Source organism: Anomaloglossus baeobatrachus, chromosome 1, assembly GCF_048569485.1.
Source record: "Anomaloglossus baeobatrachus isolate aAnoBae1 chromosome 1, aAnoBae1.hap1, whole genome shotgun sequence".
NCBI classification, from domain to species: Eukaryota; Metazoa; Chordata; class Amphibia; order Anura; family Aromobatidae; genus Anomaloglossus; species Anomaloglossus baeobatrachus.
In genome coordinates this window covers 946,860,491-946,874,750 of record NC_134353.1, presented here as the reverse complement: position 1 = coordinate 946,874,750, position 14,260 = coordinate 946,860,491, and the positions used below count along the sequence as shown (strand labels likewise).

General features: G+C 50.8%; 1 protein-coding gene across 9 annotated transcripts in view; it reads left to right on the top strand.

Moving 5' to 3' along the window:
• The window catches only part of DDX4 (DEAD-box helicase 4), a 388,261-nt gene that overhangs the window by 250,387 nt on the left and 123,614 nt on the right, over positions 1–14,260 (top strand). For all 9 annotated transcript variants that reach the window (XM_075328899.1, XM_075328957.1, XM_075328939.1 and 6 more), the window contains 2 exons: positions 10,515–10,562; positions 11,080–11,109. In XM_075328899.1, coding sequence (XP_075185014.1) covers positions 10,515–10,562; positions 11,080–11,109 — 78 coding nt within the window. The remainder of the gene's footprint in view (positions 1–10,514; positions 10,563–11,079; positions 11,110–14,260) is intronic.

Below are 14,260 nucleotides of genomic sequence, written 5' to 3'. Positions count from 1 at the left end.
GAGGCTCGGGCAAGCCCCAATTCTCCTCGTCCAAAGGGACTCAGAAAGAGCAAAGGAGCTCTGATTCCTGGCGGGCTCACTCACGCCCCAAGAAAGCAACCGGAGGTACCGCTTCCAAGGCGGCTGCCTCATGACTTTCGGCCGCCTCCCTCCGCATCCTCGGTCGGTGGCAGGCTCTCCCGCTTTTGCGACATTTGGCTGCCACAGGTCAAAGACCGGTGGGTAACAGACATTTCTTCAGCGCTCTATTGGGAGATCCAGACGATTGGGGTATAGCTACTGCCCTCCGGAGGCCACACAAAGCACTACACTAAAAAGTGCAAGGCCCCTCCCCTTCTGGCTATACCCCCCCGTGGTATCACGGGTACTCCAGTTTTCAAGCTTTGTGCGAAGGAGGTCAGACATTCCATGCATAGCTCCACAGATTTTAGTCAGCAGTAGCTGCTGACTATTTCGGATGGAAGAAAAGAGGGCCCATATAGGGCCCCCAGCATGCTCCCTTCTCACCCGTAGATGGTGTTGTAAGGTTGAGGTACCTATTGCTGGTACAGGGGCTGGAGCCCCACATGCTGTTTTCCTTCCACATCCCCTTGTAGGGCTCTGTGGAAGTGGGATCCTGCCGGCCTCAAAGCTCTGACGCCGGGCTCCATCCACAGACCCATAGCACCTGGTGGATGCCGAGCAGGAGTACCATCAGGGACAAGGCCCTGCATCATACAGGTACTCTGTGTCCCCGGCAGGCACAGACACACTCCGGGCTGGCTGGGTGTTGTAGTGCGCCGGGGACCGTAACGCTAGAGCTAGTGTTCCTACAGTTTAACTGGGGGATTTTTTTCTGTATTGTGGGAACGCAGCGCCGACCCCCGCTGGACCGGCGGCGCTGCTGTGACTTTTAGTTCGCCGGGGACACGCCGACCGCGCTTTTACGGCGGTGGCGTTTATAAATCGAGTCCCCGGCTTTTGCGGCCTAGGACGCCGGCAGCTCCGATTCGTTCCCGCCCCCACCCTGTCAATCAGGGTAGGGGAGAGACGCTGTTTCACGGCAGCGACGAGGGCTGGAGCCTGATTTACATGCTCCAGCCCTCTCACTAGGCACAGAGGGAAGCAGGCTTCCCGCTCTTAGCCAGGAACGCCCAGGGCCCGCCCCCCCTCCTCTCTCAGGACGCCGGCAGCCATTACATGCATGTCTGGCTGGAGGAAGTGTTGAACAAGACAGGCGGGAGGGCACCAAAAATGAAAGTAAATATATAAGTGGGATCACAAACCACTAGCACATTCTAAACAAACAATTGAAACCACAAGAGAAAAGAGAATGTGCACAAAGTGGGATCACCAAAAATTATCATGCAATAACATTTTATTATATCCAAAAGACATACAAAACACACAGATGTACATTAAAAACAATTAAAAAGCAAAAAAGCTTATACAGTTATTTGGTGCCAATGATATATACCACCAAAATGCACCCCACCCTCTCAATGAGCCACAGACAAACCCCACATAATAAGTCAGGGCAAATGTAATAGCCACAAAAGGTTCAGCTCAGTCAATAGCAAGCAGTAAAAATGACATGCTAATAAAGACAAAAGCAACCAGAGAATAATACTGCATATAAATACCTCAAAGCATGATGATGACCTGACCCTGAAGTATATGCCTAAAAAAATTCTCTTTTCTCTTGTGGTTTCATCTGGCTGGAGGAAGGACGCAGGGCTCTGGGAGACCTGGACTAGGGGGCTTTGGAGATCACACACCCGCTCTTAAGCGGGCGGTAAGCGGCTTTTCAGCTGGCCCCTCTAGTGCCTCAGTGTGTATTAGTGTACTGTGTCACTGGACATATATATATATATATTTCCTTATTGCTTGCACTGTGAGGTCGCTTCCTGGCTGTATACCCAGATCGCTCTGAGGAGGCAGCAACATGTCATCCACAAAACGCAAGGCTGCCAAGGCTAGGGCTGTGTACACTGCGTGTGCTGCATGTGGGGCTGCTCTACCAGCAGGCTCCAAGGACCCCCATTGTGTGCAATGCTCAGATCCGGTGCTGCTTCGCCAGCCGGAGTCAGGAGAGATAGTGACCCAGGCTGAGACGCTTGTAAGTCCTGCCCCGGTGTCAGGGACAGACTTTGCAGTTTTTGCTGATAATATGTCTGTGACTATGGCAAAAATCCTTGAAACTTTGCAATCCATGCCTGGGGCTCAGTCTATGGACACGGCGAGGTCTCTGTCCTCTAATCCCCCTCAGTTGGATTTAATCCAGACTGCAAGGGGGTCCCCGGCTTCACAGGCTGAGTATTTTGACTCAGATGATAGCCCCAGCCACCCTAAGCGGGCTCGCTGGGAAAGACCCTCAACGTCATCACACTGCTCAGGGTCTCAGCGCAATCAGTCGCCCTGTGATGCGTCTGATGAGAGTGATCAGGAGTCTTATCCTGGAACCCCTCTCAATCTGGATACCCCGGATGGGGACGCCATGGTAAACGAGCTTATCTCAGCCATCAATAGGCTGTTGGATATTTCTCCCCCAGCCCCTTCTGCAGAGGAGGCAGCTGCAGAGCAGGAGAAGTTTCGTTTTCTCTATCCCAAGCGTAAATTAAGTGCTTTCTTGGATCACTCTGACTTCAGAGAGTCAATCCAGAAACACGACGCTCATCCAGAAAGGCGTTTCTCTAAACGTTCTAAGGATACACGTTTTCCTTTCCCCCCTGATGTGGTCAAGCGCTGGACCCAGTGTCCTAAAGTTGACCCCCCGATTTCCAAACTTGCAGCTAGATCCATAGTTGCAGTGGAGGATGGCGCTTCACTTAAGGATGCCAATGACAGACAGATGGACCTCTGGTTAAAATCTGTCTATGAAGCTATCGGCGCGTCGTTTGCTCCAGCATTCGCAGCCGTATGGGCACTCCAAGCTATTTCAGCAGGGTTAGCAAAAGTGGATGCTATCTTACATCCAGCGGTGCCGCAAGTGGCGTCCCTTACCTCGCAGATGTCCGCGTTTGCGTCTTACGCTATCAATGCGGTACTAGAATCTACCAGCCGCACCTCAATGGCGTCCGCCAATTCGGTAGTTTTGCGCAGAGCCTTGTGGTTAAAGGACTGGAAAGCAGATGCTGGTTCCAAAAAATGTTTAACCAGCCTGCCTTTATCTAGAGATAGACTGTTTGGCGAGCCATTGGCTGACATCATTAAACAGTCCAAGGGTAAAGACTCTTCTTTGCCCCAGCCCAGATCAAGCAAACCTCAGCAGAAAAAATGGCAGCAGAGGTTTCAGTCCTTTCGAGGTTCGGGCAAGACACAATTCTCCTCGTCCAAAGGGACTCAGAGGACGCAAAGAAGCTCAGATTCCTGGCGGGCTCACGCGCGCCCCAAGAAAGCAAATGGAGGAACCGCTTCCAAAGCGGCTACCTCATGACTTCCAGCTCCCCCCCTCCGCATCTCCGGTCGGGGGCAGGCTCTCCCGCTTTTCCGACATTTGGATGTCACAGGTCAAAGACCGGTGGGTGACAGACATTTTGTCTCGCGGGTACAGAATCGAGTTCAGTTCTCGTCCTCCAGCTCGGTTCTTCAGAACCTCACCACATCCAGACCGAGCAGATGCCCTGCTGCAGGCGGTGGACTCCCTAAGAGCGGAAGGAGTAGTGGTTCCTGTACCGCCTCAGGAACAAGGGAGAGGGTTTTACTCCAATCTCTTTGTGGTTCCAAAAAAGGACGGCTCGTTCCGTCCTGTTCTGGATCTAAAGCTGCTCAACAAACATGTGCACGCCAGGCGGTTCCGGATGGAAACCCTCCGCTCTGTCGTGGCCTCAATGTCTCAAGGAGACTTCCTTGCCTCAATAGACATCAAAGATGCTTATCTCCATGTGCCAATTGCTACAGAACATCAACGTTTTCTACGTTTTGTGATAGGAAACGAACATCTTCAGTTCGTAGCTCTGCCATTCGGTCTGGCGACAGCCCCACGGGTTTTCACCAAGGTCATGGCGGCAGTGGTAGCGGTCTTGCACTCTCAGGGACACTCGGTGATCCCTTACCTAGACGATCTACTTGTCAAGGCACCCTCTCAAGAGGCATGCCAACTCAGTCTACATGCTACACTGGAGACTCTACAAAGTCGAATCTGTCTCCGACACAGTCACTAACGTATCTTGGCATGGAGTTCCATACTCGAGCAGCGAGAGTGAAGCTTCCGCTGAACAAGCAGCGGTCACTACAGACAGGGGTGCAATCCCTCCTTCAGGGCCAGTCGCACCCCTTACGGCGCCTCATGCACTTCCTCGGGAAGATGGTGGCAGCCATGGAAGCAGTTCCCTTTACGCAGTTTCATCTGCGCCCACTTCAATGGGACATTCTCCGCCAATGGGACGGGAAGTCAACGTCCCTGGACAGGAAAGTCTCTCTTTCCCAGACGGCCAAGGACTCTCTACAATGGTGGCTCCTTCCCACCTCATTGTCTCAGGGAAGATCCTTCCTGCCCCCATCCTGGGCAGTGGTCACGACAGATGCGAGTCTGTCAGGGTGGGGAGCAGTGTTTCTCCACCACAGGGCTCAGGGGACGTGGACTCCGCAGGAGTCCACCCTTCAGATCAATGTTCTGGAAATCAGAGCAGTGTATCTTGCCCTACTAGCCTTCCAGCAGTGGCTGGAAGGAAGGCAGATCCGAATTCAGTCGGACAACTCCACAGCGGTGGCATACATCAACCACCAAGGGGGGACACGCAGTCGGCAAGCCTTCCAGGAAGTCCGGCGGATTCTGATGTGGGTGGAAGCCACGGCCTCCACCATATCCGCAGTTCACATCCCCGGCGTAGAAAACTGGGAAGCAGACTTCCTCAGTCGCCAGGGCATGGACGCAGGGGAATGGTCCCTTCACCCGGACGTGTTTCAGGAAATCTGTCGCCGATGGGGAGTGCCGGACGTCGACCTAATGGCGTCCCGGCACAACAACAAGGTTCCGGCATTCATGGCGAGGTCGCGCGATCAAAGAGCTCTGGCGGCAGACGCATTGGTTCAAGATTGGTCGCAGTTCCGGCTCCCATACGTCTTTCCACCTCTGGCACTCTTGCCCAGAGTGTTACGCAAGATCAGATCCGATTGCAGCCGCGTCATACTCGTCGCCCCAGACTGGCCGAGGAGATCGTGGTATCCGGATCTGTGGCATCTCACGGTCGGTCGACCGTGGTCACTGCCAGACCGACCAGACTTACTGTCCCAAGGGCCGTTTTTCCATCAGAATTCTGCGGCCCTGAACCTGACTGTGTGGCCATTGAGTCCTGGATCCTAGCGTCTGCAGGATTATCTCAAGGAGTCGTAGCCACAATGAGACAAGCTAGGAAGTCAACGTCTGCTAAGATCTACCACAGAACGTGGAAGATTTTCTTATCTTGGTGCTCTGCACAGAGAGTATCCCCTTGGCCATTTGCATTGCCCACCTTTCTTTCCTTCCTGCAATCGGGGTTGGAAAAGGGCTTGTCGCTCAGCTCCCTTAAAGGGCAAGTCTCGGCACTGTCGGTGTTTTTTCAGAAGCGTCTAGCACGTCTTCCTAAGGTGCGCACGTTCCTACAGGGGGTCTGTCATATTGTGCCCCCGTACAAGCGGCCGTTAGATCCATGGGATCTGAACAGAGTACTTGTTGCTCTGCAAAAGCCGCCCTTCGAGCCTCTAAAGGACGTTTCCTTTTCTCGCCTGTCACAGAAAGTGGCGTTTCTTGTCGCGATCACATCGCTTCGGCGAGTGTCTGAGCTGGCAGCTTTGTCATCCAAGGCTCCTTTCCTGGTGTTCCACCAGGACAAGGTAGTGCTGCGCCCCATTCCGGAGTTTCTCCCTAAGGTCGTATCCTCGTTTCATCTTAATCAGGATATATCCTTGCCTTCCTTTTACCCTCATCCGGTTCACCGGTATGAAAAGGACTTACGTTTGCTAGATCTGGTGAGAGCACTCAGAATCTACATTTCCCGAACGGCGCCCATGCGCCGTTCCGATGCTCTTTTTGTCCTTGTCGCTGGTCCGCGCAAGGGATTGCAGGCTTCTAAAGCCACCCTGGCTCGATGGATCAAAGAACCAATTCTAGAGGCCTACCGCTCTGCGGGGCTTCCGGTTCCTTCAGGGCTAAAAGCCCACTCAACCAGAGCCGTGGGTGCGTCCTGGGCATTACGACACCAGGCTTCGGCTCAACAGGTGTGCCAGGCAGCAACCTGGTCCAGTCTGCACACTTTCACCAAGCATTATCAGGTGCATACCTATGCTTCGGCGGATGCCAGCTTAGGTAGAAGAGTCCTGCAGGCGGCAGTGACATCCCCGTAGGGGAGGGCTGTTTTTTTGCAGCTCTAACATGAGGTATTTCTTTACCCACCCAGGGACAGCTTTTGGACGTCCCAATCGTCTGGGTCTCCCAATAGAGCGCTGAAGAAGAAGGGAATTTTGTTACTTACCGTAAATTCCTTTTCTTCTAGCTCTTATTGGGAGACCCAGCACCCGCCCTGTTGTCCTTCGGGATTTTTTTGTGGTTTGCGGGTACACATGTTGTTCATGTTGAACGTTTTTTTCGGTTCTCCGATGTTTCTCGGAGTTAATTTGTTTAAACCAGTTATTGGCTTCCTCCTTCTTGCTTTGGCACTAAAACTGGAGTACCCGTGATACCACGGGGGGGTATAGCCAGAAGGGGAGGGGCCTTGCACTTTTTAGTGTAGTGCTTTGTGTGGCCTCCGGAGGGCAGTAGCTATACCCCAATCGTCTGGGTCTCCCAATAAGAGCTAGAAGAAAAGGAATTTACGGTAAGTAACAAAATTCCCTTCTTTGTCTCACGGGTACAGGATAGAGTTCAGTTCTCGTCCTCCGCCTCGGTTCTTCAGAACTTCCCCACATCCCGACCGAGCAGATGCCCTTCTGCAGGCGGTGAATTCTCTAAGAGCAGAAGGAGTGGTGGTCCCTGTTCCTCTTCAGGAACGAGGTCAAGGTTTTTACTCCAATCTCTTTGTGGTGCCAAAAAAGGACGGCTCATTCCGTCCTGTTCTGGACCTAAAACTGCTCAACAAGCATGTGAACGCCAGGCGGTTCCGGATGGAATCCCTCCGCTCAGTCATTGCCTCAATGTCTCAAGGAGATTTCCTAGCATCAATAGACATCAAGGATGCTTATCTCCACGTGCCGATTGCTACAGAGCACCAACGCTTTCTCCGCTTCGTGATAGGAGACGACCATCTTCAGTTCGTAGCTCTGCCATTTAGTCTGGCGACAGCCCCACGGGTGTTCACCAAGATCATGGCGGCAGTGGTAGCAGTCTTGCACTCTCAGGGACACTCTGTGATCCCTTACTTGGACGATCTACTGGTCAAGGCACCCTCTCAAGAGGCATGCCAACTCAGCTTGACTGTTGCACTGGAGACTCTCCAGACGTTCGGGTGGATCATCAACTTCTCAAAGTCAAATCTGTCACCGACCCAATCACTAACGTATCTTGGCATGGAGTTTCATACTCTCTCAGCGATAGTGAAGCTTCCGCTGGACAAGCAGCGGTCTCTACAGACTGGGGTGCAGACTCTCCTTCAAAGTCAGTCGCACTCCTTAAGACGCCTCATGCACTTCCTCGGGAAGATGGTGGCGGCAATGGAGGCGGTTCCGTTTGCGCAGTTTCATCTGCGCCCACTTCAATGGGACATTCTCCGCCAATGGGACGGGAAGTCAAAATCCCTGGACAGGAAAGTCTCCCTTTCCCAGACGGCCAAGGACTCTCTGCAGTGGTGGCTTCTTCCCACCTCATTATCACAGGGAAGATCCTTCCTACCACCGTCTTGGGCGGTGGTCACGACAGACGCGAGTCTGTCAGGGTGGGGAGCAGTTTTTCTCCACCACAGGGCTCAGGGTACGTGGACTCAGCAGGAGTCCACCCTTCAGATCAATGTTCTGGAAATCAGAGCAGTGTATCTTGCCCTACTAGCCTTCCAGCAGTGGCTGGAAGGGAGGCAGATCCGAATTCAGTCGGACAACTCCACAGCGGTGGCATACATCAACCACCAAGGGGGGACACGCAGTCGGCAAGCCTTCCAGGAAGTCCGGCGGATTCTGATGTGGGTGGAAGCCACGGCCTCCACCATATCCGCAGTTCACATCCCCGGCGTAGAAAACTGGGAAGCAGACTTCCTCAGTCGCCAGGGCATGGACGCAGGGGAATGGTCCCTTCACCCAGACGTGTTTCAGGAAATCTGTCGCCGATGGGGAAGGCCGGACGTCGACCTCATGGCGTCCCGGCACAACAACAAGGTCCCAACCTTCATGGCACGGTCTCGCGATCAAAGAGCGCTGGCGGCAGACGCCCTAGTGCAAGATTGGTCGCAGTTCCGGCTCCCTTATGTGTTTCCACCTCTGGCACTCTTGCCCAGAGTGCTACGCAAGATCAGATCCGATTGCAGCCGCGTCATACTCGTCGCCCCAGACTGGCCGATGAGGGCGTGGTATCCGGATCTGTGGCAGCTCACGGTCGGCCAACCGTGGGCACTACCAGACCGACCAGACTTACTGTCCCAAGGGCCGTTTTTCCATCGGAATTCTGCGGCCCTGAACCTGACTGTGTGGCCATTGAGTCCTGGATCCTAGCGTCTTCAGGATTATCCCAAGGGGTCGTTGCCACCATGAGACAGGCTAGGAAGCCCACGTCCGCTAAGATCTACCACAGAACGTGGAGGATATTCTTATCCTGGTGCTCTGCTCAGGGAGTGTCTCCCTGGCCATTTGCATTGCCTACCTTTCTTTCTTTCCTGCAATCTGGGTTAGAAAAAGGTTTGTCGCTCGGCTCCCTTAAAGGTCAGGTTTCTGCGCTATCCGTCTTTTTTCAGAGGCGTTTGGCACGCCTTCCTAAGGTGCGCACGTTCCTACAGGGGGTTTGCCATATCGTACCCCCGTACAAGCGGCCGTTAGATCCATGGGATCTGAACAGGGTACTAGTTGCCCTCCAGAAGCCGCCCTTCGAGCCTCTGAGGGAGGTTTCACTTTCTAGACTATCACAGAAAGTGGCTTTTCTGGTAGCGATCACATCTCTTCGGAGAGTGTCTGAGCTGGCAGCGCTATCATCCAAGGCTCCCTTCCTGGTCTTCCACCAGGACAAGGTAGTGCTGCGCCCCATTCAGGAGTTTCTCCCGAAGGTGGTATCCTCTTTTCATCTTAATCAGGATATCTCTTTGCCTTCGTTTTGTCCTCATGCAGTTCATCGGTATGAGAAGGATTTACATTTGTTAGATCTGGTGAGAGCACTCAGAATCTACATTTCCCGCACGGCGCCCTTGCGCCGTTCGGATGCACTCTTTGTCCTTGTCGCTGGTAAGCGCAAAGGGTCGCAGGCTTCTAAGGCCACCCTGGCTCGATGGATCAAAGAACCAATTCTTGAAGCCTACCGTTCTGCTGGGCTTTCGGTTCCATCAGGGCTGAAGGCCCATTCTACCAGAGCCGTGGGTGCGTCCTGGGCATTGCGACACCAGGCTACGGCTCAACAGGTGTGCCAGGCAGCTACCTGGTCGAGTCTGCACACTTTCACCAAACATTATCAGGTGCATACCTATGCTTCGGCGGACGCCAGCCTAGGTAGAAGAGTCCTGCAGGCGGCAGTTGCCTCCCTATAGGGGATGGCTGTCTTGCAGCTCTAACATGAGGTATTCTTTACCCACCCAGGGACAGCTTTTGGACGTCCCAATCGTCTGGGTCTCCCAATGGAGCGCCGAAGAAGAAGGGAATTTTGTTACTTACCGTAAATTCCTTTTCTTCTAGCTCCTATTGGGAGACCCAGCACCCGCCCTGTTGTCCTTCGGGATTTTTGGTTGTTTTTCGGGTACACATGTTGTTCATGTTGAACGGTTTTCAGTTCTCCGACGTTACTTCGGAGTGAATTTGTTTAAACCAGTTATTGGCTTTCCTCCTTCTTGCTTTTGCACTAAAACTGGTGAGCCAGTGATCCCACTGGGGGTGTATAGCCAGAAGGGGAGGGGCCTTACACTTTTTAGTGTAATTGCTTTGTGTGGCCTCCGGAGGCAGTGCTATACACCCAATCGTCTGGGTCTCCCAATAGGAGCTAGAAGAAAAGGAATTTACGGTAAGTAACAAAATTCCCTTCTTTTTGTGTACACATGTTGTTCATGTTGAATGGTTTCAGTTCTCCGATATTCCTTCGGATTGAATTTACTTTAAACCAGTTTATAATTTTTTCCTCCTTCTTGCTTTTGCACCAAAACTGAGGAGCCCGTGGGAGCACGGGGGGTGTATAGGCGGAAGGGGAGGGGCTTTACACTTTTAGTGTAAATACTTTGTGTGGCCTCCGGAGGCATAGCTATACAACCCAATTGTCTGGGTCTCCCAATTGGAGCTAGAAGAAAAGGAATTTACGGTAAGTAAACAAAATTCCCTTCTTTTTGTTGCAGACTGAACCTCATTTCCCGGGACGACGCCCGATCATTCATTCAGCTTGTGCACATTTAGAAGTATGGAGATGGATAAATAAGAATTTAAGGTTTTATTCTTCCTTCCTCTAGGAGGCTACAGAGGAAAAAATGAAGATGTAGGTTTCGAGTCTGGAAAAGGTAAGTTACAATCTCTGGCACTTTCCTCACGTGGCTCAGGAATGGTTTCACTTCAATTCGCAGTTACTTTTCCATTCCTGCTTTTCTGTTGGAGCCGAATCACAAGGCATCCACTATGAGAAACTATTTAAATACTATTAAAAGGATTTTTTTTATTTTTTTATTTATTTTTAATAATTGTGTAGATGTTAGTAGACATGACCTTTCTTCCTGACCCTCTCTTGGTTCAAGCAGCCAAGCAGTCATCTAATGTTTCATTAGCCATTTATATACCCACAGCCAATTTTATTTCTTTATTATAAACCTCTCATTCTCCTGATTTTGCTCGAGGGCAGGGAAATGATTAATAACCACTTGGCGCTACCTTTAATGCCCAGAAGTGGGGCCCTACAGATAAACCTTTCTATAAGGGGACAGTAATGCGAAAAAAAACTCACCTGGGAAAAGTTGCATTCCCGAGTATTCGTCCAGTTCGGCTTTTTATTCTGTTATAATTATATTTGTTTTGTTTCCATAGGTGAAGATGATAATGCAAAAGGAGATACCGGTATGTATTGTGTCCATGCAACATGTTATGTATGTACAATCTTGGTAGTGATATCCCAAAGGCTAAAAGTAATCTTGTGCACCGGTCCCGATACACGTAGAATAGGCCGTTTGCCGAGAACCCTTCAACATTTACAGCCTGTGAAACTGGCCACATTTTTCCCCTCCCTTTATGTTGAGATGCTAAATTTGTCATTACACATGACATAACATATACACACAAGGAAAGTCCAAACCCCCCCCCCCCCTCCCCAAGGAAGGTCACCTCTATTGTCACCAGGAAATAACTGCCTAATAAAGGGCACAGATCCAGAACGATGTGACCGGCTGCAGCTCTCCTCTCACAGCACTGATAGAGTGGGAAGAGAAGAGTAGTCCTGACAGTGCTGTGAGATGAGCTGCAGCTCATATCAAGGTTGGGAATTTAGGGAAAACCGCAAATGGAGTTTTTTAGGGTCACAGACGGATTTCAAATCGATCTGCGCAGATATAAATGAATCGGACAATGAAACGTGTTCACTGCTTGAGCAGAAGTTAACTTCTGACCCGTGTATTGAAGAATCTTGTGATTATACAATACAATATTCAACCTTGACCTTGGAGCAAGAACAAGGAGTCAACATCCCACATTACACATCCCACATGGTGTGAACCAACTGATTATGGATTCTCTCAGTATGTTATGAATACCTTTTTGTTCATTGTTTCTTTTAGCTTCATTATCTTTAACACATTGCGAAATACACATTTTAGAATCATATTATGAAGTTTCTATGCGATTGTCATATAGACACACAGATGATTATGCAACGACATCTATACTTTGATTATTTACATACACAGATCATCTTATTAAATCTGGAAAAACGGCCTATAGCCCAGGCCTACCCTCACTCTCATCTCACAGCACTGACAGAGTGGGAAGAGCAGAGCAGTCCTGACAGTGCTGTGAGATGAGAGCTGCAGCCTGTCATAGTTCTGTATTTGGGCCAGCTATCCGGCCATTGTTCCCAGATGCTTGGAATAAATGCAGAGAGGTGTTTGTAAAGTCACAGTCCTACTCCCCCCAACGTGTAGGTACCAGATGTGCGTAACCTGTGCAGGGGTGAGCAGAGCTGTGCCATTATATGGCTTACTAGCTGTACTACCCGGCTTCACCCAGGTTAATAACTGCTGTTAACAAAATAGAATGTATTAACAAAAATGTATTCTACACACAAACACCACAAAACAAATAGAAATGTAATTATAATGTCTGTCTCCCCCTCTGTATATATCTGTTTCTATCTCTGTCTCTTTCCCTGTCTGTCTGTCTCTTTCTCCATCTGTCTCAATCTCTTTTCCTGTCAGTCTATTTGTCACTTTCCCTGTTTGTCTCTTTCCCTGTCTGTCTCTTTCCCTCTCTTTCCCTGTGTCTGTCTTTGTCTGTCTCTTTACCTGTCTTTGTCTGTCTCTTACCCTGTCTGTCTCTTTACCTGTCTTTCCCTGTCTGTTTCCCTGTGTCTCTCTGTCTTTGTCTGCGTCTGTCTCTTAACCCGTCTCTTTCCCTCTTTCCCTGTCACTCTTTCCCTGTCACTCTTTCCCTGTCACTCTTTCCCTGTCACTCTTTCCCTGTCACTCTTTCCCTGTCTCTCTTTGTCTGTCTCTTTGTCTGTCTCTTTGTCTGTCTCTTTGTCTGTCTCTTTGTCTGTCTCTTTGTCTGTCTCTTTGTCTGTCTCTTTGTCTGTCTCTTTGTCTGTCTCTTTGTCTGTCTCTTTGTCTGTCTGTCTCTTTGTCTGTCTGTCTCTTTGTCTGTCTGTCTCTTTGTCTGTCTGTCTCTTTGTCTGTCTGTCTCTTTGTCTGTCTGTCTCTTTGTCTGTCTGTCTCTTTGTCTGTCTGTCTCTTTGTCTGTCTGTCTCTTTGTCTGTCTGTCTCTTTGTCTGTCTGTCTCTTTGTCTGTCTGTCTCTTTGTCTGTCTGTCTCTTAGTCGGTCTGGTCTCTTAGTCGGTCTGGTCTCTTAGTCGGTCTGGTCTCTTAGTCGGTCTGGTCTCTTAGTCGGTCTGGTCTCTTAGTCGGTCTGGTCTCTTAGTCGGTCTGGTCTCTTAGTCGGTCTGGTCTCTTAGTCGGTCTTGTCTCTTAGTCGGTCTTGTCTCTTACCCGGTCTTGTCTCTTACCCGGTCTTGTCTCTTACCCGGTCTTGTCTCTTACCCGGTCTTGTCTCTTACCCGGTCTTGTCTCTTACCCGGTCTTGTCTCTTACCCGGTCTTGTCTCTTACCCGGTCTTGTCTCTTACCCGGTCTTGTCTCTTACCCGGTCTTGTCTCTTACCCGGTCTTGTCTCTTACCCGGTCTTGTCTCTTACCCGGTCTTGTCTCTTACCCGGTCTTGTCTCTTACCCGGTCTTGTCTCTTACCCGGTCTTGTCTCTTACCCGGTCTTGTCTCTTACCCGGTCTTGTCTCTTACCCGGTCTTGTCTCTTACCCGGTCTTGTCTCTTACCCGGTCTTGTCTCTTACCCGGTCTTGTCTCTTACCCGGTCTTGTCTCTTACCCGGTCTTGTCTCTTACCCGGTCTTGTCTCTTACCCGGTCTTGTCTCTTACCCGGTCTTGTCTCTTACCCGGTCTTGTCTCTTACCCGGTCTTGTCTCTTACCCGGTCTTGTCTCTTACCCGGTCTTGTCTCTTACCCGGTCTTGTCTCTTACCCGGTCTTGTCTCTTACCCGGTCTTGTCTCTTACCCGGTCTTGTCTCTTACCCGGTCTTGTCTCTTACCCGGTCTTGTCTCTTACCCGGTCTTGTCTCTTACCCGGTCTTGTCTCTTACCCGGTCTTGTCTCTTACCCGGTCTTGTCTCTTACCCGGTCTTGTCTCTTACCCGGTCTTGTCTCTTACCCGGTCTTGTCTCTTACCCGGTCTTGTCTCTTACCCGGTCTTGTCTCTTACCCGGTCTTGTCTCTTACCCGGTCTTGTCTCTTACCCGGTCTTGTCTCTTACCCGGTCTTGTCTCTTACCCGGTCTTGTCTCTTACCCGGTCTTGTCTCTTACCCGGTCTTGTCTCTTACCCGGTCTTGTCTCTTACCCGGTCTTGTCTCTTACCCGGTCTTGTCTCTTACCCGGTCTTGTCTCTTACCCGGTCTTGTCTCTTACCCGGTCTTGTCTCTTACCCGGTCTTGTCTC